This window comes from Falco rusticolus, chromosome 1, assembly GCF_015220075.1.
Source record: "Falco rusticolus isolate bFalRus1 chromosome 1, bFalRus1.pri, whole genome shotgun sequence".
In the NCBI taxonomy this organism is placed as follows: Eukaryota; Metazoa; Chordata; class Aves; order Falconiformes; family Falconidae; genus Falco; species Falco rusticolus.
Genome location: NC_051187.1, coordinates 49,194,916 through 49,221,111, shown reverse-complemented (window position 1 = coordinate 49,221,111; position 26,196 = coordinate 49,194,916). Strand labels below are relative to the sequence as shown.

Here is a 26,196-nt window from a genome sequence, read left to right as displayed (position 1 = left end):
TATTCTTAACAAATCAAAATCAGTCTGCCCTCTCATTTCCTCCCCTCAACAGAAAAAATTAATAGAGAAAACTACCATGAGACAAGGTGCTTATAATTTTGAATTTCTGCCTTTATTCAGCTTATTTAACTTGTTTCTCCCAAAACTGTTTTTGAAAGAAACAATTTCTAACATAACTGTTCCACCCGTATGACATAAACAAGTACCTGGATGTAAAGAGCAGCATGTCCTTGAAGTGAAGGAATCCCCTGGTCCCTGGCTGTGACCACCATTCTGTAGTCAGATCTCTCAGCATGCGACAGAGACCGGGTTGTTCTTAACTCCCCACTGACAGCATCGATCTGGAAACATCCTATACCTTCTTCTATGGGGAAAAAATGGATACGAGTTATTGCAGATCTCTTCAGCTTGCCTCCATAGTACTGCACATCGTAATTAACGGTAAGAGCAGGACCCAGAGGACAGGGAACCTGCTGCACTCACTTGGTTCACAACTCCGTCCTTCACTGAGTACATGGTTAACATAAACCTCTTACTCTGGATTTAGAAAGCTACAGAGAGAAATGCTATTGAGTCCTAAAGCAACTGCTCAATTTTGGATCATTATTGACACCAGTGGTGCATGCAACGGGAAAGCAGAAGACACCCCAGGACTGGTACTCCTACTTCCAACATCAGTTGGCAGGCAGGGCCAGAGGAAGAATTAAGTCTTGGTCTCTGAACCAGCATGAAAAGTCAAGTAATGCTGGATACACTGGCTGGCTCATGTCCTTCATAGCCTATGGGTAGCAGAGAGCCATATCTACCCCTAAGACACCATAATTGAGTGATGCCACCTGCCCTGTCTGTACTCTGAACCAGGAGCTGATTGGGGTAGCTAAAACCTTAGAGTAAATTGTTGCAAAGCAACATGTGAATATTGGAAATTATGTTTACATCCCTCATCAAGGACTGGCTGCATGCTAATAACAAGCAACTTTAAGTAAAATTACTACTTGCAGCTACATCACATTACATTTATTCTAGAGTTTCAGAGAAAAATTCTACCATAGAAGAGTAAATAGCTCTGTGACTTGGAATCATAGAATCATTTAAATTGGACTTGCTCTTAAGCATCTTTTCCAACTGCAAACCTCACACTACCAAGTCCACCACTAAGCCATGTCCCTAAGTGCCACATCTACACACACATCTTGTAAATACTCCCAGGGGTGGTGACACAACCACTTCCCTGGGCAGCCTGTTACAGTGCCTGAAAACCCTTTCAGTGAAAAAACTCTTCCTAATATCCAATGTAAACCTCCCCTGGTGCAACTTGAGGCTGTTTCCTCTCATCCTACCTCTTGTTACTTGGGAAAAGAGACCGCCACCACCCACCTCCCCTCCCATCATTTTCAAGGAACGCAATACAGATTACTCTCCAATATTTAGTAAAATGGGAAAGTATCTATTACTTGGTATACCCTACCTGAAACTGAGAAAACTGAATTTGTCGTAACTACTTCTCTCTTCAAATACTATGCAAACAACATTTTTCTATGTGAATTTTTAATAAGGTGTGCTAGTAGGTTAAACAAAGTCATGCAGCATAACAGCTGCTATTCTAATAAGCAACTGTGGTAAAAATAAATTCTGTGCAGATGTAGTACACAAAACACCCATAAAGAACTGTATTTCCATAGGCACCTAAGTGAGCATGAAGCTGTTTACGTTCTCCAAATCTGCACATGCAAATTAATTAGCTACACATAGAGATGTTCATTTTTGTATCCAATCATGTCACCTGGAACTGTAAAATATTTGCACCTGTACAATCTGAAAAAACACTGAGCAGGTTAATTAGCAAACAGGGTTTTCACAGCCAACAAATAGGAGTTTTTTTCCAATATTGTTCTGCTATTTTTGACTGACTATAGGTTTCTAGTGCTCCACGAGTCCCTTCTGGGTTGACTCTTGCAGTCTGGAACGTAACAAGGAAATTGCCAACAAAAGACAAATATGCAGAGACAATTATATTGAATGAGACAGTTCTGCATTCTTCATGATAGTTTCAAAATATTAATGATGCCGTGTTACTGTTTTCATAAATTGCTTTTGGTTACTTTCCTGGTTTAGGTCTCAACAGTATGTCTACGTTCACAGATAGGCTATTTTGTTCCATATACTGTTTCACGACACAAAATCCCACCTAAGCAAAAGACAGGGGATATGAAAAACAGAACACATAATGTGAACTGCATGCATATTTTTAAGATTTTGCTAAAACTGACATTTAAGATAACTGATAGGAATAACTAACAAGAAAACAATTCAGTAAACAGATGAGCACAAACATTATTCCCATAATTTTTCTACCAAAAATGGAGCTACAGTTACCAAACTGAATGAAAAATAAAAATTATTTTTTTTTAAAAAGGTAATCAGAGAACAAAACCATTGCAAGTGCATAATTGCAATCTGAGCATGAAGCTATGAGGATTCACCCTTGCTTCAGCAGTGATGAGGGTAGTCAGTACCTCTTAACATCAAGACCAATACTTGTTCAGTTTCAAGTAGCAGAACATAGATAGCTAAGCTCAACTGAAGGTGTCAGTCCACAGAGCTTTGGAAAGGTTGAGGCTTATACATAGGAGAAAGGAATGGTCAGAATCTACGTTTCTGAATAACATAAAGGAGAAGTGGTCAGAAAAATTACCAATAGCCTTATTCACTAGAGACTGCATCTCCACTCAAATCCAAATACTGCATGAAACGCTCCATTGTGCACATATTTTGGCAGTGATGAAAGTAACAGAAAAGTCTAATAATGTTGGAAAGAGATACTGTATAAAACCAGAACCCCTTGGGACTTACATTTTGAAAGTCTCATTTTCATCTATTTCATCTGGTACTGCACTATGAAGACAATCAAAACTGAAACATCTTTATTTCTATTTTTCTGGTGGTTTTTATCAGTCTAATTTTTAATTTATTCATGGACAGTTTCAAAGTGTAGCTATTTCATTCCAAATGAGAAAAAAATTCAAGAAAAAACCCTTATGAAATTGATTTCCCTTCATCTACAGACTAATCAAACTTTTATATTACATCTTTTACATAAAGCAATTCCTTTAATTTCTTTCATTTCAAAAATCTACCTAAAGACAGATCTTGCTTTTGAACTGATTTCATAGATGATGTGCTAAGAGAAGAGATAGACCACTTTTGAATACTTTTGCCTAAGATTACTGAGGGCATGTGCACGTGAGTGGTATCTTGCTCAGTTTCTAAATACACTCCAAATCATCCTCCTCGTTTTTTTGAAGTTCAAAGTGAGGAATAAGGGAAAAGGCAGTTTCAGGTTTTACACTCAAATAGCATGTCAGTCATAGCTCTAAAAGCTCGTGCACCCTGCACCTCCAGAAACAACTGCTCAGCTTTCATCTCCCTAAGTCGCCTGAATTAGGCAACTGCTGCTTATATCATATACTCCAAAGATGTCCCTTTTTGTATGAAGAGAAAAGGAAGAAAGCATAGAAGACATGGACAAGAAAGAAGGAAATTGAGAAGAGCAGATGAAACGTGGAACAGAAAAAAATTACAACTCTTAATAACTAGACTCTAATGGCCCCAGTCTCTTCTTGTGCTTGCAATTCTACCTTAACGTGCCAATAAATGGATAAGCATTTTCACTTAAATTTCCCACCTCTGCGTTTTCCAGCCTGTTGGCCAGACTTTGATTTACATGAGGTTCTCCAAAGCCCAGGCACCTTCTCAGCTCTGTGCCCTCAAATAATAATCTGCAGTATTGGACAAAAAAAGATGGCCTGAGAAATTCCAGGCCACGTGTGGCTGTGAACTGTGGCAGAACAGTCAAGCCTTCCAGGCACTGGCATTCAGGCAAAATGGCCCAGAAAGCAGAGAGAAGGTGACACTAGAGTTTTCTCAGACATTCATGACCTCAGCACACAGTGGTTGTGTACAGCTAACTCTTACCTAATGTCCTGAAGAACAGTATCTTCCCTAGGTTTTAAAATAGTTAGTGCCTTGGCCATCTCATTCTCCTTTGAGAGGAAAGAAAAGATGTTTCTCTTAACAGAAAAAGAGGAAGGCAATGCCACGGCTCCCAGAGCTCGAACACCACTGGGCTGCTGCAGAAATGCAGCCCTCTCAAGTTAAGAGATGCTCTTTTGCTGCTTGCAAATCACCCTGGAGAACGAGTACTCATCCACGGACACATACACCACTTGCCAACTCCTGTGTGTATGCAGTGCGAACCAGGCTCCTCCTCTCCTGGCACTCTGGTGGTCTAGTGCCAATGTATCTGCAGAACTGGTCCAAATACAACTGTAAAAGCCTCTACTTCGCCAGTGCTAGTCTTAAAACAAAAAGCAATAGTTTACGATGCACTTTAAATACAGACTAATTTTTGTTATAAATGCTATACTCTAACCTATTGACAATCATAAAGAAGGGCAGACAAATCACTTAGCAATTGCCAGTGTCACTAAGGAATAGTACACATAGCCGGGATCCTCCTCCCTCTGAACTAGGTTACGCTTTCAGTGATAACACTGAAGCGGAGGTATGGCCATATGATCATGCATTTCTATACACCTAAATGTTTATGGATGATTTGTTTTGATTTCCTGGGAAGAGGGAGGGGCATTCTGAAGGAAATACTTGTCCTCTGAAGGCTAAAATTAATCTGTTGGGTAAACCTCATAGTTCTTTTACAGATTTTTCCTTACATAATTTGTTGGAATTTGGCATTAGCCCTCCTGCGTAGCTTACTCTATTGCTGCTATCCTGGCATTTCTTTAAGGTCTCAAGAACATGAAAAACTACCCTGTGAGTCTTACAAGCTTCTTAACAGCTGACACTGACACTCACAGCTCTTAATCTTGTGGCAGTCCCTCAACTGTTGAAAAGAGCACTGGTCTGCATGCAGTCCGCCAATTAACCTGATGTCTTTGTGTTTAACAAATATGGCTGTAAATTAGATCATGTTTCTTCACATTTTAGTACTGAACAGTGTCCCAGAACTAGAATATACTATTTTAAATATAAACCAGGCAAGAACTTCACCATGAAACAGAAGACCAGATGTTAAAGGCTGTGAGCCAACTAACAACAACAACAAAAATGAGTATCAGAGAAGCTCAGCTGTTTCTGGATTTGTTTATCAGGAAAATATCTAGTTCCAAGGCTGGCAGGGCTCTTTTAGAGAGGTTTTTTTGCTGCTGTTTTTATCCTTTCGTTCTTTCTAGAGACAACATTTACAAGACCAAGGATATTTTGTGTTGCTAGTCATTTTTATAATCTGAACTCTTACTTACTCCCCTCCCGGGCTCTACAGTGAAGCCAGTAAGAAACTCCAATGTGCTGTTTAAAGGAGGGGGATATAGTTAGATACACAGACAGCCAGAGACCCCTGAAGGACACTTCCCGTGTTGCCTGGCCATCACCCTCCAAACAAAGCGTTATATACTACTCATTCCCTTTTTCTTAAGGGGGATCAATTTTGTGCAAAATACTATTACTCATAGTGCAGAAGTCTATGATTCTGTCCAATTCCCTCTAGAAGAGGCAGCCACTTGTATCCAAATTAAGGGAATAACAGTATGGCCATAAACTGACTCTACAGTCTTTTATTATCAATATATATTTCAACAGCAAAATTTTCAATAGAGTTATTAAATGTCTCATTTTTTTTAAAGCATCTCTTGGTGGAAGAGAGCAGAGTTAGTTCGCTGGCCCTTGAGGATTTGGATCTTAAAGTCCTTCCATTACTCCACAGAAGTCAAAAGGGTACATAAAGACACAGTATAACATAATCCACGGGAATCTTTTGGTAATCTCAACCTTGGCAAGAGGAAGCTACAGATTCTCTTGGTCTTTAAAAGCGAGAAGTAATGTAGCTTTGCAGTATTTTGTCTCTGCAGTGACAAAAAACTGTAATGAGTTTAAACGAACTGAGCCCACGTTTGAGCTCTGCCTACACGGGAAAGAACACGTGAGGAAATGCGCTGAGTGGGTGGAAATACTGGAAATGTTTTCTTGCTCTGATGAAACAGTATGCTCCACATGCAAGTTATCATAGACTACAAATACTGAGATTGAAAGGTATTGATTACTTTAAACTGGTAGAATAGAGCAGGTACCAAAATGAAATAAATAGTTCTGTTCTTAGCACCTCTTGCTGTTTTGAACCAATAGTGAAGCAAAGCAGGAGGAACAGGCACGTCTTCCTCACTTGTTACAGAAAGGAATTCTCTCTCGTGTAAAAGTGTAGCAAGTGGTATATAGGAAAAAGAGAGATCACAGCTATGTCTCTTACCATTATTAATGCCCCAGTCCCACTTACGCTCTAATTTAGGACTGTTCTGTTATTGATTTCACTGCAAAAAACCCCCTAGATCCTATAGCTTATCCCAGAAGTGAACTACTACATGTAGGAATTACAGGGAAAACTGAAGAAGGTAAGTGTTTTTAAGCAGCCAGGCTATGTCAGGCTAACAGAGTGCTGAACAAAGGGTGAAACACGAACTAAAAACCACAAGCCTCATTGCTTGCTCAGATTATTTGCTGATCCCTCTGATCCCCATCTCAAACTGTCATGTACCATTCTTCTAGCAGGAAAATTTTCAGCTGGTCATGGGAAAAGGGAGATCATCTTTCCTTTAAGATGTTAAACAACTGACTGAAACACTAAACTGTACGGTGCAAGATCACAGTCCTAATCTTTTCTGAGTGCTGTTTGAATGCTCTCCGGCCGGCCACACAAGCAAACCAAACCCCCGGGGAGATGGAGCAGAGGGGGAAGGGAAGAAAGGTAGCAGCTTGCACCTCCTTAGATCATTCATAAGACATATATAATGGTCCTGATTCCTATTTACACAGGCACCTTCATTATCTAACAGACACAAAACATACATAAAATCCTGCCTGTATACGTGGCACCCTTAAAGCTCCAGTTATTTCAATGTATCTTTTCTTATGAATAACACTATAAATTCTTACCTGATTCTACTGAATATAATACAACACCGTTGTTTCCAGAATCAAAGTCTTTTGCAAAGAGAGTGGTAATGAGCGTCCCCGATGGCTGCCCTTCCAAAACCTGTCATCAAGCAATTTATAAATAATTTAGAAATATCCATGGACAACAGCAAGTCTTAAAATAAATTCCTTGCCATAACATGAGGGTTTAGCTGTTGTTCTATTTTCCATTTCAGTAACATTTACAGTCAGTGCAAACGGCATTTCAGGAAATGGTTAAATAATAACAGTTCTAACAATCCTGTTACGGTCTGCTTGTATTGCTAATTAAAAAATCTTTAGTAGAGCAGACTCAGAGATTAGAAATCAGAAGAGATTCTACTGCATCCATAAATGAAATTATACATGTATATCCTTTACATCTAACAGTATAGAAGGCAGAAAAGTGCAACCCTTTCATGAATCTTGAAATTCACAAAAAAAGTCTCGATTCAGAACGGGTTACATGTCTGTTTTGGTGCTGTGCTGTCCCTGTTCCACAGCACGGGGGTTTGGGCTCCTGCCACAGGGTGGTGCTCAGACACCGCCAGCACCCCGGGGCCAGACCCACCTTGAGGCGCAGCTCCTGCCCCGGTGCCACCTGCGGGAAGAGGGGCTTGTTGTCGTTGAGGTCCCTCACTGCGACGTACACGGCTGCTGTCGCGTTACGCCGCGGTGCCCCGTGGTCAGTCACTAGCACGGCCAGCTGGTGGTGAGCTTGTTTTTCACGGTCAAGTGCAACCCAGTTTATGATTTCACCTGACAGAGAAAGAAAATGAAGGAGAAAGGGAGCTTGATATCTACTATATGCTAGCACTCATCTTTCTACATGCAATTACACATTTAATTTATCATGAAATAACAATACATGTCTTCTAATACAACTTACTTATATCGTAAGTATATAACCTCAGATGTCCAAGCTCCATTCCATACAAATGTGTCAATCACAGTTTGCACTTGTACATTAGTACCATCTCACATCCTTTACTGTACAGTGGAAGCCTCAGAGCAAAGGCAGAACACAGTACAAACCAACACACTGACCTTCCACAGAAATCCATCTGGCCTTTTCTTCACCACACTTTAGGGCAGACAATATTTAAGCACAGGGTTTTAACTGCTGACATTTTGCCTTTATTATGCCCTTGAGTTAGGAAATTCTCAACACAACGTCTGTACGCTAATCAGGAACCCTCACGTCTCCTATACATTCTGGTAAACACTGTGAATAAATCTGACCCAATCTTCTCCCCATCTGCTCAACCATGCTCAAGCTATCTGTAGGTTTGCAGTTGACCAAAGTCCTTCACACAGATAACCACATATTATTTCAAGAACTTCTTGGTTAACTCCTAGTACTCTGTTTGCCTTTAAACTTCCATAAGCATACTATACTCAGCAGGAACCTGCTTTGAAATGACAATTTTATTTTGACATTCATACAGAGAAGTTCTCCGAGAGCCTATTCACTCCCCATGAGGACAGGACAGCTGGGAACAGGAATTTTAACAGCAGATCTTTGCTCAGTATGGATCATTTTACTAAACCAGAGGATTCTCTTTCTCTGAGCTCTCCATGCCATGGTCTGTGGTGTTAAACTGTGTGGACTTAGTAGCTATTACTCAAGGCATTTAGGATTCGCTATTCAGAGTATACTCTGTGCCGTGGAAAATGTCCCTCGGCCACTTTGATTTCTGCGGTGCCCTGTACAACATGAACTCAGTCTTGATGTAACTTACAGAAGTTTTCACAAATATTTTAAATCACTGTAACTGCCAAATGTCATAGTTACCCTTACAATTATTTATGGCTGATCTGTTCTTTTCAACTGCACTTAATCACAGGCAATTAAGTTCCTCATATGAACTACTGAAGCTATAATTTCAAACTCTTTCTTTTAATTTGTTAGTCAAACACTGAAACTTATGACCAAGTGACCAGCATGAAGTCATGAAAAAATAAAATACTAAGAGTTAGTTAATTCTTCATGACCACGTATTAGATTTATTTCACTCCCCAAATTGCGAAGCTGGGAGTTAGAATAGTCACATATCAACCCAAGAGATTCACAGCGATTCCTGAAAGCTTTACACTTTACTTCCTTTAGGGAAGGCTGCTTTCCCCAAGCAGTATTAGGCAGATGACAAATCATAAAATGCTACCTGTGTTGGAATTCATCTTGAAATATTTCCCATCAGACAAGAGGAAATAAGAAAGTTGTCCATTTCTTCCTGAGTCTTTGTCAACAGCTGTAATGGTGCCAACCACACCCCTGGGAATTGGATTTTCCTCCACTTCAAAGAAGTAGCTCTCGTGCATAAACATGGGAGAATTATCATTTTCATCCAGGACATTAACTATTACCGATGTACTTGCATTTTGCCTGAGGTCTTCATCTTCAGAGGTGCTGACTAGGGCTCTAAAACTTAGGATCTGTGCACATTCATAGTTCAGATGCCTCCGAAGATAAATCCAGCCAGTATCAGAGCTGATTCCAAATGCAACAGATTCTGTGCTAGGCTCTAAGGAATACATCAGCTTGGAGGTAGCACTGTGTGGATCAAGCGAGTGGGCTTGAACCTGAAGGATTTGGGCACCTGGAGGGGTAGCTTCACTGATTTCTACTTGATACACCAAGTTCTGAAAACACAAAGTAGGGCCCACCTTCTGCTCTTCAATAATCACCGTCAACATCAGCGAAGAAGTCAGAGGAGGCCTTCCGCAGTCTTCAGCTGCTATGTGTAGAGTATATTCCTGCTGCTTATCTGCAAACACTGTGCTGCTGAGGTTTACCACTCCAAGGCTTGGATCAATGCTGAACACATTTGACTGCTTGCTTGCAATACTGTATTTGATCACCCCATTTAGACCACTGTCTTTGTCTTCTGCATGAGCAATATAGACAGCGGTACCAGGAGGCTGGGTATGTGAAATAGTTACCTTATCAGATTTGGTAAGAAATACGGGAGGGTTGTCATTAATATCTATCACAGATATGTTGACCTGGGTGCTACTGTAGACAGGGGAGTTACCCAACTGTGACTGAACAGTCAGCATCACAACAGCCTGAGTTTCATAGTCCAGATGTTTTTTGGTGCGGATGATGCCAAACTGGGGGTCAATAGAGAAACTTCCATGTGGATCACCGGAGGAAATTCTGTAAGAAACCACTTCTAAAGAATCTAGAAATGGAAATAAAAAATGTAAAAAGGTATATGAAAGTAGTAACATGAAGGTTGGTAAGAAAATCTGTGAAGGACGCATGCAGTTACATTCAGCAGAACAAATGTAAGCTACAGAGTCTTTTGACTTTCTTGGGCTTTTTATGCTTCCTTCTTCCCATCCCCGGAGCCCTTCAGTAAAATATGACTGTATACAGTTTGTCCACTGGTGTGCCATTTGATTTTCATCTCACTGGTATGATAAAATTCTATACAGAAAATAGTATAATAGCCTCTTGTTTTTCCCTGATCTAAAATACAGAAAAACCACTCCTATAAATTAGTCTTATGGGAGTAATTTCACTACACACCGGCATTCACTATAGCCAGGAATGAAACAGGTGCCAGTTCTCTGAAAGAACTGCATTTTACTGAACTTACTGCTCACGGATGACAATTGCTGTAACTCTTATACATCAGATGCCACCTAAAGCAAAAGCTGTCTAAAGGTTCAGGCTTATTACCACGGCTGCTCCACAGGTGCTACCTCACCCTGAGGACAGTGGTTAATGCATTGTCCTTCCAAGAAGGAGAACATGGGAGGACCTGACTAATCAAACTTAAATAAAACCTCTGCCTCTACCACCTTAAATGTAAAGGTCCTTCATCAAGCTGGTATGTGGACTCATGGCTCCCACTGCTCTGCATAGGAATCAAACACATATGTCCCTCAGGACAGGGTCTTTTATGACTAAGGCCTGGCAGGAGCTAATCCATTTCCCTCCAAAAATGACAATGAAACCAAACAGATTAAATACATTTTCAAAAGGTTCCATAAACATTCATCTGGAGTTCACCACTTAATTCGAGGCACTGGGGGGAGGGGGGGGGCGGGCGTTTTTTTGTTTCTTTCTTTCTTTGGGTTTTTTTTGGTGAGGGGAGTCATCTGGTTGGTTTTGGGTTGTTTTTTTTTCTCCAGCAGCAGCAGCACTTCATATAGATTTTCTGAAACTTCTGAATACTCTGATCATGAATACTGCTCTGAGATGTGTCTTGCATGGCTAATGCTTCAACAGAAGCCACACTGCCACACAAACCCTTCCTTACACTTTTCACAATGTGCTTCCCATCTCCCCATTTACAATTACAGAAATCTATCCAGAAGAAAATGGAAGCAATTGCCAATCTCCATGGACCACCAAGGAGAGTACCACAAATCTTCATCTGTTCTAAAGAGCATCCTGATAAGCAGCGCTTACACCAATTGCTGTAAATACCAACAGTAAATACTATTTAATGCTAGACAGACTGAATAAACTATATGAAGGCTTAAAAGAAATTATCTGCAGATATTTCCAGTTAATGGTCACAGCAGAAATGCAATGTAATCCCTGACTGAGCACACAACTTACTTGGAGGCCCTCTGGCCTTTACAGTGCCAACTGGGCTGTCTTCATGTGCATCTTCAGGAACAGAAAAAGTATACCGGGATCTCTCAAAGACAGCAGGGGCCAAAGCAGCCTGAAGGACGTTGACTGTGACAGCTGCATTGGCGGCAGAGGGAAGGCCACCCCCGTCCCGTGCAGAAACAGTCAGGAAGAGCACAGAACGTGCCAGGTGGCTGAGAGCTGAGATCAGGTAAATAATTCCTGAAAGCACACAGAAAAAAAAAATATTAAAAAAAATAAATTCAGCAGGCTGACAAAATAGTATATATGACAACATATACAGCTGCTCTAAGAGAAGACCAGACAATGAGGAGACTGCACTCCCAATTCCTCTCTGAGAGCCAAGTTTTTTCAAATTGTATGGTCTTTACCATGCACAAAGCCACTGATGCACGCTAAGTTCTGTGTCAAAACACAGTGTTGATAATTCTGATTTTAGAAACACAGATTCAGCTAAATCTTGAACAACTTCACCGAGTTGGTGGATGACTTCTGAATTTTCAGCAATGTTAGGAAAAACACAATTTTACCAGTACTAGTCTATAGGAGTCTGGAAGTGCATTGGGAGGAAAAAATGCTTAATTTATCTTTGCAAACAAAGTTAACTTTTATTTCCAACAGGCTGCGGAGACATTCTGCTTGAATAAGCCCCCAAATAAAGCACGCACACAGACAGAGTTGAAGCCACAAAATAAAAAACTTAAGGGGAGTGGCCTCCGTGGAAAGTATCTGGGAAGCAATCACCTGCTGTCTGATCACAAGTTTCTGGTAAAGTACCCTTTAATAGTGAACTCTAAGGTCTGATGAATTTGCAAGCTGCTAACAATTACATTATATACAAACTATATGAAATAATTCTTTGAAAAGAAAATGCAATACTCTGTCCCGAAGTACAGCACTTCAGATGTGCCTTCTTCAAGATAAATACATTTTCATTCTTTAACTCTGCTAAATAAGACTAGCTGTCTCCAAATACATTCTCTTTGACTGCTAAAAAAAGTCTTTAGTAATAATGATAATTATGCCCAATTTTCAAATACTCTCTATATAACTACAGAAACCCACATTAACTCTTATTACTTAACATGGTAGTATGGGTGAAAGAATGAATGTAGCAGGAATCCTGTCCCATCTTTTACAGTAAAAGTTTTTTTACTTTCTTTAAAGTTCATACAAGCTTTGCTTGAGTGAAGACTTCAGTCTCAGCAATAAGAATTATATTCAAACCATAGCTCTCTGTGGAATGTTCATAACTGTCCACAATGATTATCCAAAACTGATACCTGTTAATTATTCCATGACAGACAATCATTCATTGCCCTTTGCAAGCAAATTAAAAGGTTTATGATTGAATATACAAACCTGTAAAAAAAATCATTAGCCCTCAGAGCACTCGTGAAATCTCTGGTCTAGATGATGTGAACACAAATACTTAAATTTAGGGGTCAACACTAGATCACAGAGCAATACAGCAGATCACGTTATGTTCATAACCTCATAAATTGTATAACTAAATTGTAACCTGAGGCACACAGTCGAAGGCCAAGTGCTTTCATCCAGGTAAAAGACAGAATAAGGAAACATAACTGTGTCCTAGGGAGCATTACTACGGGGTTTTCTTATTGTTTCCAGCAACTGCTCTATCATTGAGCAGGAGAAAGAACACTTTCACTTATTCTGAGATGACAAAAAAGTCATCAATATTCTAAGACCCTTTGGTAGTCACAGATTTTGCAACACACAAATAACTACTTATAAAGCAAGTTTTTCAACATTTAAATGAAGATGAGAGGCGACCAAATGCAAGAAAATTCTTCTTAACAATGACCGAGTTTAACTATACACTAAATGCTAAAATTGCAGTAGGCCAAGTAGTGAGGTTGCAATAAACTCAAGTGATTGAGGTAATAGGGACAACTTTCTACATACCAACTGATATTTTCAAGAAATCAAGTAGGCTTTTTGTAGAAGCTGGTAAAAACAAAAAACCTCTAGCAGCTCAATAAAACCAAACCTTTAAACTGTGAGTTACCCTTGTAATTTCCTGAATCTCAAGACAGGTTTAGTAGGGATGATGCTTGGCATTCAAGTCAGACATTTAGTGGTCCTATTTGCCAGATAGGGTAAAAATTAGATTTAACTCAAACTGCCTTAGGAGAATCAGTGCATAATTCAACTACAATATATCTTCTCAAAATTCAGGGTGAAGCCACAATGCCAATTTGCTACAATGCATTTTTAAGCAGAATAATGGAAAATACATAAAATCCTTATAAATATTCAGATGTGCATGTGGTATACTTTCCAGTTATCTGCCAGGACATTATAACAAACTCTGTCTTGACATGCTTAAAATGCATTCAGAGGGTCTTCAGGATCAGGTCAAGGAAGAACGCTTTCCACTAACAACAAAGGACACTAATTCCAGTGAGACAAACAACAGTAAAAACACAACAGAGATACAGATGGATTCAGAATTCATTGCTGATCCAGCTCCTATGCCAATATAACTGGAGCACTTCCAAGAATCAACCTTATTTTGGCCTTTCATTTTCTTTTTTGTCTTCTGATGACTGGGTTTTATGATTAATTAGATACCTCAAAAAATTAGTCTTCCAAGGACATAAACTTTTGGCATTTCCTGAGGTCATCTGAGCAACTGTAGCTCAAAGGAAAAAAGGTTTTAACCTTTTTTCCCCCAGAGGTTAAATGCATAAACATGGATTTTACACACTGTTGCTCTCAAATGAAATGAAACCAATCAGACTGTATTTGACTAACTTGACCAACTGGGTATTTTTCTATTGACAAGGCCAAAAGTATTTCATTCCTGTTTTTGATACCTCAAGATGTATGTGAAGGGTGGGAAAAGTACAGAAAAAGCATCACATTGAAACTCTCTCAAAGCAGTAACTAATGACTCCAGAACATCGGAGCAAACAGTACTCCACTCCAGGAACTCTGAAGACCCGGTGGAACAGAAATATTTCGAACCAAAATCCATTCTCTGGTGACCTGGACGGATTACAGCACAGTCCATGCCAGTTCAGCTATAGAAAGCAGACAGAAAAGGAAACGGATAAAAGATTTTGCTTTCTCTCTTCATTCTTTTGCTGTGCCCAAGGGAGGGAGGAGAATAGGCAAGTACATCTCACCAACTCTGCCTCCTCTTGCAGGACCAGTGATGCCCTAAGAACAGTGGCAGATTCCAAGTAAAAATTACGTGTCTTCCGTGTGGTTCCTTCCAGCCTCAAAACTGTAGTATGCAGAAAACTGTACAACCCGGGTCAACTTTTAATTACGTACATTCTGTTCCTTTCAGCATTTGTAGGACTGGGCAGTAGCATTGTGTCTGCTGATCTATAATTTACACAGACATGTGAGACAGTTCTACCGTACGTTGGGGAACACACCACACTAGACTCTGTTTTGGCACCATATAGACAGGAAAGCAGCTGTAGAAGCAAGCACACCTGGGATCCTACGTTCTATATGGTTAGGTAAAAACACTGGACTGACTAAAACAGTCGTGACTGCCTGTGTGGAAAGCAGCTGCCAGCACACCTCAGAGCGGGCTAGGTGTACCTGATCCACTGAAGCACGGTGCAGGAGATCCCCAGCGCCACATCGCAAAGGCAGAAATGGGGCTATCTGCAAGAAGCACACAGCAGGAACTAGCTGTGTAAGTCACACATTCGGTGTGAGAAACTCAACAGAAGCATGCCTGGCTAAGTAACAGGCTGAAGAGAGTCACCGTTTTCCCTTCTTTCCTGTTCTGTAATCAGGAAAAGACAGAGGCTTATTGTTGTTATTCCCATAGTCTTCTGCAGCATGCAGTTCGTGGCTTCGGCAAACTTAAAAGACAAGGAACGCTTGTTCCCAGCAGGGAACACCACAGACACAAATTTGGTTCCACTTTAAGAAATCACTGCATTAAAAATGCCACCTTCTTTCCTACAGCTTGGCTCCCTATATAAATGGATGGTCTTACCTGCTGCCTTAAATAACACTTAATTCCCTTTTTAATTGTTTATATTACTGCAGTGCACTGAAGATCTTCCCTCTGGTAATTCTACATTCTGCACAAGAGAGCTGGAATCAATTCTGCTTCGCAGGTGAACAATCATAATTACATACCAAGTGAAGTATGAACATCCACCTCGCACCCTGGCAGCCTCATTTTCTTGACTAGATCTGCACGGGTGTAACTGACTGCAGAGTCCAACCTTTATGAATCAGGAAGATGATGCAGACATTGCCTATCATGATTTGCATCACATTTTAGACAGAACCTGCAATGCTGGTTGCATGTTAGCAACTGTCACTGCAGGCTGTAGTTTGGGAACAGCTCTGCTCCAGGGGACGTTAGCTCAGCCCAGTCACGTTGAAATTTATGATGCTTTGCTGCAGAACGATCTGAGCTCACTGGCCAGCATAAATCGTTACAACAGTTTTGGGGATTCAATGTACCGTGAGAGCTAGTGCTAATGAAGGGTGAAATCATGACTGACAACTCTGATCTGTTTCATACTGCCTCACTCACTGTACATGCTAGGGCATTAACTTCCAAGAAGTTCTTGCTCTCCACTTCGTGCCTACCAACAACAAAAGGTAAATAAAGCCCCTATCCACCCAGAATGTGCAAACACATCAGTGAAAGACACGACTCTATGGCACCCGCCATCCTCTGGCTATGACAAAGTTTCTCATGGGTTTTTGTTGTTATTGATGTGGAGATGCATCCTACTCCACAGGTGGGTTAGCTGCTAAGTGCTGTTTCTCAAGAGTTAAAGGCAGGAGACAGGCACTTGCATACAGCGATTCTTTTAAAATGTAGTTCTGATCATCTTCATGATCCTTTGTTCAGTTCTAACATTACAACAGCATACATCACCAAAGTAGGTCCACTCATCAAAAGCACTTTTTGTGTGACAGAAATAACACTGGTTACCCCAATAGGATTTCCACACATAATCCGAGCTAACCACTTTGAAAACATACCTGCTTTTCCACAGGGTCCTCAGGTAAGCAAAGCAAAAACCAGCCCTACATTTATAGACTTTCACAGGTATACAAAACATTTTCCACTAGTCAAACATTGCAGAGGCAAAGATAAAAATCAGGATGTGCTAACTTTGGTAACAAAGTTTGGATTGCATAGAAATGTGTACTCATGTAAACAGCTTCTAGTATTTTCTCATTGTTCATGAAATAAAAAAGCAACTTTAAAACATGGCAAGAGGAATAAAAATCCACAACACTACATCAGTAGTGTTCCCTAAGACCACAACACTGAACACCCTAACAACTTTAAACGATAGCAGTATTTCTTCAGCAAATACCCTAGGAGGCGGTCAGCTAGCATGATCTGAAACACAGCTCAGACAGTAAGCAGATGGCAAAAAGGTACGCATGGTTCATCACCCCAACTCACCTTCAAGCTGGCCGCTGGACCTACTGTTAATACTGTGTAGGTCTGCGCTGACCCCCGATACACTCAGAGGATGTCTCGCCCAGCCCAGCATGCCATCTTCTCAGTGCAGATGCACATATTTGTTTGCTTTTTATGCTGGAAAAATTTTGAAGATGAGCATAGACAGGGTCATTCGCCGGGAGGTGGATGCAGTTAGGTGAGGACTTGCATTAACATTAAACTCATCATTGTTCTAGTGAAGAATAATAGTGTTTCTGCTTGACATTTCTATTTATCTAACTCATTGCCTATGCTCTAATCTTAGCATCGTGTTTAGGTTCCAGTTTTAGCAATTTACTGTACCTAAAATGCACCTTTTTTAGTGAAGCTGCATTCTTGATGGTAACCATAACACTGCCAAATGCACTGTTCAAAGAGCTGGTTTAATAACTTTAATTACTGTGCTTAATCACAAGACTTTGCTTAGCATATGGAAGTCTATTCCAGAGCACTTCATCCAAATTTGCCAAGGTTGGTAATTAGCAATGTAAGAAACCACTACCTGGATCTATTAGCTAATGTACACAGTTTTAACAGTGAGGCTCTCCCACAAGCACAACGTTTTTTTTAAATACTATGGGTTACAGACAATTTTAGTGAGCTAAGTAGTACTCATCAATACACAAAATACTAGTTTCTAATTAAGGAAGTTCCATTATTCACAAGCAGAATACCCACCTGAGCATCAGCCTCTAATGTTGGGCAACAGTGGGAACGAGCCTAGTACTAGAATGATTTTGCATCATCTAGGCTCAGTTTTCTGTTACACAAGTGCTTTCAGACAACGTCTTGCAATGGACTATTCGGGATGCAAACTTACTTTGTCTCTGGAGACTACAGTTTGCTAGTTTAGGAGGCCACATGCCTCCCAGTGCTCAGGGGCAGGTGAAGGAACATGTCAAGCCAGCCTCTTTCAGCCTTCCTATCTGCCATCTAGCCATTAAAAGGTTAAACAATTCTGCAACTTGAAGTAGTGAGCTAGAGGGCTGGACTTAAAAATGTAAGGTGGTACTTTTATTTACATTACCAACTTTTTGAATCAAGTGCCTGGCCTAACTGCTATCAAAACACCACCAAAATTTAAAATTCTTTATTTAAAAAAATTTTAGGAACTTAAATTAGAGGTAATATTAAGATTTCAGTGGTGCACTTAATGCATGGTTCAAAGTTCACTACAAATCAAATTAGCATGATGGTTGTTTATTTTGTAGAGGAAAAACTTATTTATAAATTATCTTCTGTAAAAAGTCCTCAGGTGCTGGACAATCCTAAAAAATGCTCATGAATTCCATGAAAAGCTGCAGACAGATAAAAGAACCTCGTAATGCTTTTTTCCAATCATTTTGAGAAGCTGAGAGATTAAAGAAGGCAAATTTTTCAGAGCAACAGTAAGAGCCCATCAAAGAAAGGTCTCAAGCTGGATTCAGAGCTTTCCAAACCCCTTCATTGGTTCAAAAATGAGTGTTTCATTGAACAAGCTCTCAATGAAGAGAGCAAGCAAAGCAAGCTGAACGTGCCCCACCAGCTACAAGCCAGGCAGTAGCACTCTGAATGAGTTGCAGGCAACAAAACGCTCTCACACTTCTCATTTAGCAAGAAATGGCACTGCTTTAGCTATGAAGCCCCCAGTACATGTGGCTATCCTGAGCTGGAAAGCAGCTCCACTTTGCCCAAAATGCTTAAAGAAATATTAATAGAGTAAAAAAAAAAACACGTCCTGCAACTCCCAACTTTAATCAGGTGATTACAACATCAAGCAGAAGGCACACAGATCCAATGTTTCTCAAAGCAAAGAAAGAACTCCACCAGGTCTTTCTGGTGACCACAGCAATCGCTAAATGGTTAGGGAATTCACTTTCTTGCTTGCTTTTCAAAACTATTGCTTCATTTCCTTTATTTTTAATGTTCAAGTCAAATGAAACATTTTGCTTGATCCTTTTCCTCCCATTTTAAATTTCAATTGAACCCCCCCTAAACTGTCAACAAATTTATTTTTGCTACATATTCTTCAGAATACTGTCAAACCTAAAATGCAGCTCCTCAAAAACTCTTCTTTTCTACAGCACATCTTGAAAGAAACCTGGAGATACTGAACCAACTGATTATCATGTCAATCCACTGCTGTCTCACTGTGTCAACCTACTACAAACCTCCTGGGACAGGACTAGGGTTTGGGTTTGGGGATTTTTGCTTAGTACAACCCTAATGTTAGCACAACAAAGGTTTTATGACTCAAAGGACATCAAAACTAAACTTAGTACAAAAAAAACAACTATTACTTTGATGTAGCTATTTCTATATTGTACTACTACATGTTGAAGTAATTCTTCCCTAACAAAAAAAAAAACCCACAAACCAAAACCACCATAGTAATTTGTCAGTAAACCAGCATATAAGCAAAGAGACGTAATTTGCTATGGCAGAGAAATCTCCTCTGTTTCTGCCTTGTTTTGTTTCCTTTTATCTGACATAATAGTAGCTCAGAGTATGTTTGTTGTCTGATTGCATCCAAAGAACACTTCCACATAAAACAGGGGCTTTAAAAAACCTCACATCAAGAATCAAAGCAATACTGGGCAGGACAGTGGCCTGGTGAACTGCTGCATTTTCAAAGACAAAGGCAGAGCCTTCCCCACACAATCCACACAGCTCCAGTACTGCCACCCCACCCCACCAGGTCACCTTTGCTTGCCTGGCTTATTGAAGTTTTCAAAAAACATCTTTTTAATCCAGGACCTTTTCAGTCAAGCTGCCAGCCTGCTGATCCAAAAATAGCTCAATGCAAAACCTGTTAAAAAAACTCAACTGCCAAGGTAATCGGAGATGATATTTCTTTGAAGGTGCTGTACCAAAAGATGCATGTTTCCAGCACAGCTATAGAATGAAGCCTAGTATCAGCCCAATCAGATATATTTGCTGTTCTTATATTAAGAGCATTACGAAACATTCCAGGTGCTCATCTTAAATACTTACGAACTGATTTTCTACTACATGCGCTCCCCTACTATATTCATTTTACCAGTCCAACAGCGTGAAGGCATTTTGCCAAGGCTATCTGAACTCTTTGTGTAACCTGCCGCTTTCTTCTTTCCTTTAGGTTAACTGAGAATAAGTACATCTGTTCTTAAGACTCACGCAGTCTCTGTCAAAGAGAAAGTCCTGATTGTCTGAACTTTACAAATCTCACGTTATTCCTCTCCTCCAAATTGGGAGGTTTGGGCATAATTTTTCCAAAATTTTTCTCCATTTTTCTGGTTACCAGCCCACAGCATCTGTGCAATGCTATGGCAGTTCACTCTTTGTCCCATCTGGTGGGTTCTTCTGATTCCAAGATCTGTCATTGACTTAACTACAGGGAAGGGGGATGGGCTACAGCATTTTTGTAAATACTTTGCGCTGTGTCATGCACAATGAATCTCACGTACGCCTGTCACCCCACTGTCGCGTGGTTGAGTTTTTGGCAGATAGCTTGTAGGAATTTTTCTCTTTGTAGATGGTTGATTCTATTGGATTGTATTCATTAAAGAAAAAAAAAGATCCATTAAGAGCTGGTACTACGCATATTTTTCCATGCTGTTTTGCTACACGGCTTTCTTTCAGGGCCAAAATCTGTCCTCTCACACTTACTACAGCAAATTCTGTGTGCTTCAAGGAGAATATACCGTTTCCTGTATTCTTCATGTTAGATTTCTCATTAGATAAGACCTCACTGAAGGTAAAGGTTCACAAATTACTCGACTGAGACCACTAATTTTTCCTTTGTGACTTAACTCCAAACTCTTAGAAAGTGAAAACTTAGTGAGCTAAACCAGTGTCTCAGACATCTTCCTCTGATCTGCAGCATTCTGAATATGCTATCAATTTGTATGAAAGATCAGAAAAATAGTAATTGAAGAAACTGCAGTTTAAAAAAAACAAGTGGCCTCAAAATGTTCCAAAACAAAACACTCCTAATTTTAAATGTTATTTATGTGAACCTCTTCATATGTTTAGCAAATGTACTACATGCTGTATGAAAATGCCAGAAGTAGTTTAAAAATAAACCATTTTTTTCCTACAATACTACAGGAAAACATCATTAATCATCATAAAAATGGCCTTGTTTTCTTTAGAAAGGATGCATCCCCATTTCACTTTGATGCATATTACAATCTGCTATATATTAAACATTGTATAATACATGGAGTTAAGCAAAGTTTAGATTTTTGTTTTTCCCCAAAATGAAATTTTGGTATTTTAACTTTTGTTTCCAACCTGTATTGTAATAAAAACAGAGCAAAACCTTTTCATGCAATGAAAACGTCCTAAGATGTGACTGTTGAACAACAACATTTCCATTTTCTTCAATAAAACAAAACTTGTCAACATCCTTAACTGGAATGAATCTATTCTGGTGCTCTGGATTAAATCAAAAAGTTTATTTTAAGTCAGTTTGACATAAAATCACATTTACATATGGTGCCACAGTACAGTAATGGAAGTAGTACAGCACTAAATTGCACACTGCCAAAACAAAGAAAAAATGTCAGTGGGGGGACTGTTCCGTACAAGCGCTACACTTCACCTCTCTTTTTGTATCCATTACCAGACACTGTTAAAGAGATAAGATGCTGGACTTAAATCTGCCTTTTGGCTGATTAAGTTAATAATTCTTATATTCTTAAATTTGCATGTCCTCAGTTGTATCCCTCCTTTTATCCTTCTCCAACGGACTAAGCTCCCAGACTGCTCTACAACTCTTACAGGACATTTTAGTCACATGATACACTATGCTATTCACTTAAGAAATCAGAATTAATCTTGGAGGAAATTATTTTTTCAGCAAATCAAAATGTCCTCAAAACAATGCTCATTTTGCAGAAGCTGTACTTCTGTGCTGACAAAAAAAATATTAACGCTAAACTACTAAACAGCTCTTGTAACAAGACTTGTCTGCTGTACTCAATATGTATTTTTTGGCATAAATAAGTAACAGATGGTATTATGACAAAGTTGATCGAAGTATCTTCAAGTCAACGCAAAGACCTCCGAATTCCTCAATGTATTGGGTTTGTGCAGCAAGGCTTTGGTAGCAGGGGGGCTACAGGGGTGGCTCTGTGAGAAGCTGCTAGAAGCTTCCCCCATGTGCGATGGAGCCAATGCCAGGGGGCTCCGAGACAGACCCACCGCTGGCCAAAACAGTTTGTCAGTGATGGTGGTAGCACCTCTGGGATACCATGTTTGAGAATGGGGAGAAAAAGTTTCCGCACAGCAGCAGGAGAGGAGTGAGAATATGTGAGCGGAGCAGCCCTGCAGCCCCCCAGGCCGGCACAGGGGGAGAGGCAGGGGGTGCTCCAGGGCCGGAGCAGAAGCTCCCCTGCAGCCCCAGGGGAAGCCCATGGGGAGGCCGGCTGTGCCCTCAGCCCGTGGGGGTTAACGCTGGAGCAGATCCCACCCGCAGCCTGTGGGGACCCCACGCTGGAGCAGATCCCACCCCCAGCCCGTGGGGGTTAACGCTGGAGCAGGTGGATGCCCAAAGGAGGCTGTGACCCGTGGCCCCATGGAGAGAGGAGCCTGGGCTGGGGCGGGTTTGCTGGCGGGACTTGTGGCCCCACAAGGCACCCACGCTGGAGCAGTTTGTGAAGAACAGCAGCCCACGGGAATGACTCATGTTGGAGAAGTTCATGGAGGTCTGTCTGCCTCAGGAGGACCCCACGCTGGAGCAGGGGAAGAGCATGAGGAAGAAGGAGCAGCAGAGATGTGTGATGAGGTGACCGCAGCCCCTGCTCCTCATCCCCCTGTGCCACTGGGTGAGAGGAGGTAGAGAAATTGGGAGTGAAACTGAGCTTGGAAAAAGGGAGGAGTGTGGGGAAGGGGTTTTAAGTTTGGGTTTTATTTCTCATTACCCTACCATAATTTGATTGGCAATAAAGTAAATTATTTCCCTAAACCGAGTCTCTTTTGCCCATGACAGCAATTGCTGAGTGATCTCCCTGCCCTTATCTCGACCCACGAGCCTTTCATTGTATTTTCTCTCCCCTGTCCAGCAGAGGAGGGCAGTGACAGGGTGGCTTGGGGGGGCACCCGGCATCCAGCCAGGGTCCAACCACCACACTCACAGAAATATTCTCAGTAAAATACAAAGGAGGAATGTCATAGCCTCTGTTTCAAGCATCTGATTTAGGCAGGAGTCACAGAAACACAAGCCTAAATATCTTTTACAGGCAAAAGAAACAGAGCAGCTCAGTTAAATGCTTATATTGCTGTAATGTACATTGTGTGAATGCTACTTTCCCTACAGCCTTTTCATACTACGTTTAAATCACTAATACCTTCAAATGACCAGAAACCAATGGCTGCTGCCTTTGACTTAGCTTTGATAAGAGTTTTTCTCTGCACACAGTGACTAGGTAGGGCACTTGTTCTAAAAATATGAACAGGCCATTTACCTGAAAACCGACACGAAGTCACATTGCCCCAAAATAATTTTCAAAAAATATTAACTTTGTTGATTTGAAAGAGCTTCCCTGAACCAGGGCTACAGTAAGATGATAACCATCTTTTTATCCAGCTCTCAAGAAGGTTATCACTAAGATCAATGGAAAAATGAATTATATGCCCTTGGGTGAAAGAAAATATTAAAGCTTGTAACTTAATGAAAGTTTAGAAATTCAATTATTAATCCCAAAGCTTTAAAGTTAAGCACTGCATAGGTTTTCAGTCACACTTGTGATTGTCTTCTGTGACTTACATTCTTAATTACCTGCTGAGCCATAACTATAAATATACTGTTTTTCAGATAGCTTGTTGGGTAATGATGGGAAAATAAACAAACATAGCTCAAACAGTTTCTTAGCCAGAAGAGCGTTTCAACTTGCTCTGTTCTAATCAATTCACGAGTGCTGTTCATAGATCATGCATGGATCAGATATCTACAAAAGGAAACATAATGAAGCCAAGATGTTGTTTACACTAACACTAGAAACAAACGATAGCAAGAGTCACGAACTAGCACAGGAACTGGTTTAGAGTTCCCTATCCATATATTTTTTTAGTTACACAGTTCTTAAAGTGGTTTTTTTTGTGGACAGTCTACCATCAATCAAACAAAATATTTCATTTCAATTTTTTTATCAAAGGGAAATGCAATAAATGTTATTTAAGAGTTATTAAAAGAGCATATCACAAACAATAAATGCACTACCTAAAAGCTAAAATAGGAAACAAATGTAACTAATAGATACAATAAATATAAATAAAGACTTGTTTAGAATTCAAAAAACTTTTTAACGGAGTATCTGTCTGCTCTGTGAAAGGCTCTTCCTTCCTACTCTCATTGAATTTATCTGCACATCCACATGTCACAGTGCCTGAAACAAAAGATGGAGCCCTTCAAGGAGCTTGGATGTGGCTCATCCTCATAGTATCTATATATCAAAAGCACCACTGATATATGCTATACAGTCAGCGGTTGACCAGCTGGTATGATATCCTGTGTTGTGAACACAGCTTGCTATGCAAAGCCAAAAGCTTTCTTGATTCATCCATACAATTGTTTTAACGAAACAACAGCCAGAAGCAAGGCATAGTAGTGAAGGATTCGGGTTGCACTTTTTATTATTTTATCAATTCCTCTTTTAAAGATGAAAAAGGGGATAGGGGAATAAAAAGTTAATCTTTAGTGAGTATTTTAAGTACAGCACTCCAAAAACATCCCTGAAGAAAACTACAGTAAGATAAACATTCAAAATCACAATCTAGATGCCATAAAAAAGAAATTACATATGCCATGGAGAACAGCATCAGCCTGCATATGATTTTAATGTGACAAACTGTTAGCTACTGATTAACTTAAAGCTCATACTATTGAAAATATCTCTGTCCACTTACAGGTATAATGCTAAGGACTGCAATGAACGTAAGTCAAAGAGATTAATGCACTGATTTTCATTCCTCATTTATAAATGCTTTATCAGCACCACCACTGCTGAGCCTCCTTTTAGGTCCTCTAATAATCAAAAGAGCAGCCCAACCAGAATATGCCATACTGCAAATTGGAAGAACTGCAGAACTCATCACTAACAGACTGCACACCCAGAAGATCAGAAAACCAAAGACCAAAACTGTATTACGATCGTTTGGCTTACAGGTTTGGGGATCCACCTCCTGAAGAATTCTTATTTCTTGTCAGACTTGTCCATTGCCCTCTGTTCACAAAATACAGCTCACAACTAGATAAAGTCACTCATGTAACCTTCAGAAAGCCACATCTAAATCAGGCCATGTATCAGAGCACATGAAGACAGCTTTATCACAATGAAAACTGGGAAATGTCAGTCCTAACAAGAAGGAGAAAGAGCTCAAAATCTCTGTGACCTAATACCAAGCCACTTGTTTCATCTTCCTCTGAACACTGAACAGCTTTTGCAGCTATTTAACATGCAACAATTGCAAGATTTCAGTGTGACAAATTGGCAGTTTTAATGTTTGTTTTGTTTCTGATGTTTATTTTTGCCAAGAGCTTAAAAATCATTCTGTTCATCAGTGATGGAGCATAAGCACTACTGTAGGCAGACGTGGAAGAATATGAAAGGAAAACATGTAATCTTCAGGGAATAAAAATCCCACACACCATTAATATTAGTAAGTTAAAATTAGACACAGTCTTGACGTCCTGAATTGCCCAGGAGTGTAATCAGATTCCAAGCATTATAACGTTGGGAAGAGTGTCTCTGACCTAAATGCTCTTCTCATCATGAAATGTCAGCAATAGTGACCTAAAGCAACTTCACCCTGAATTTGGTCTGCCTTTGATAAAATACCATGATGAATCTGCAAGATAATAGTAACTTACATGCCAAAACTAGAAAAAAAGGCCAAAAGGTCACAATTCGAGGAAGAAGCCTTTCAGAAGAGAGGACTGCTGCAAAGCCAGTGCTGCTAGCATGATCCACAGGGGCTCCCCTGACAAGCCTGCCTGGGGCACTGTTAAAATGACCAGTTCAATGCCTGTGGAGATCCAGTTCCCTAATTTTTGATCGAGCTATGTATTCTTGGCATCAGTTATGCCCCACAGAATCTGATTTGACAGGCAATTAAAAGTCCATTGTTA

At 40.2% G+C, this 26,196-nt stretch overlaps 1 protein-coding gene across 1 annotated transcript in view; it reads right to left on the bottom strand.

Moving 5' to 3' along the window:
* Positions 1-26,196, bottom strand: part of LOC119155728 (protocadherin-23-like) — a 72,997-nt gene that overhangs the window by 35,578 nt on the left and 11,223 nt on the right. The window contains exons 4-8 of the mRNA XM_037404708.1: positions 11,597-11,833; positions 9,186-10,205; positions 7,592-7,779; positions 7,003-7,102; positions 207-364 (exon numbers count right to left, since the gene is read on the bottom strand). Of these exons, the coding sequence (XP_037260605.1) occupies positions 207-364; positions 7,003-7,102; positions 7,592-7,779; positions 9,186-10,205; positions 11,597-11,833 (1,703 nt within the window). The remainder of the gene's footprint in view (positions 1-206; positions 365-7,002; positions 7,103-7,591; positions 7,780-9,185; positions 10,206-11,596; positions 11,834-26,196) is intronic.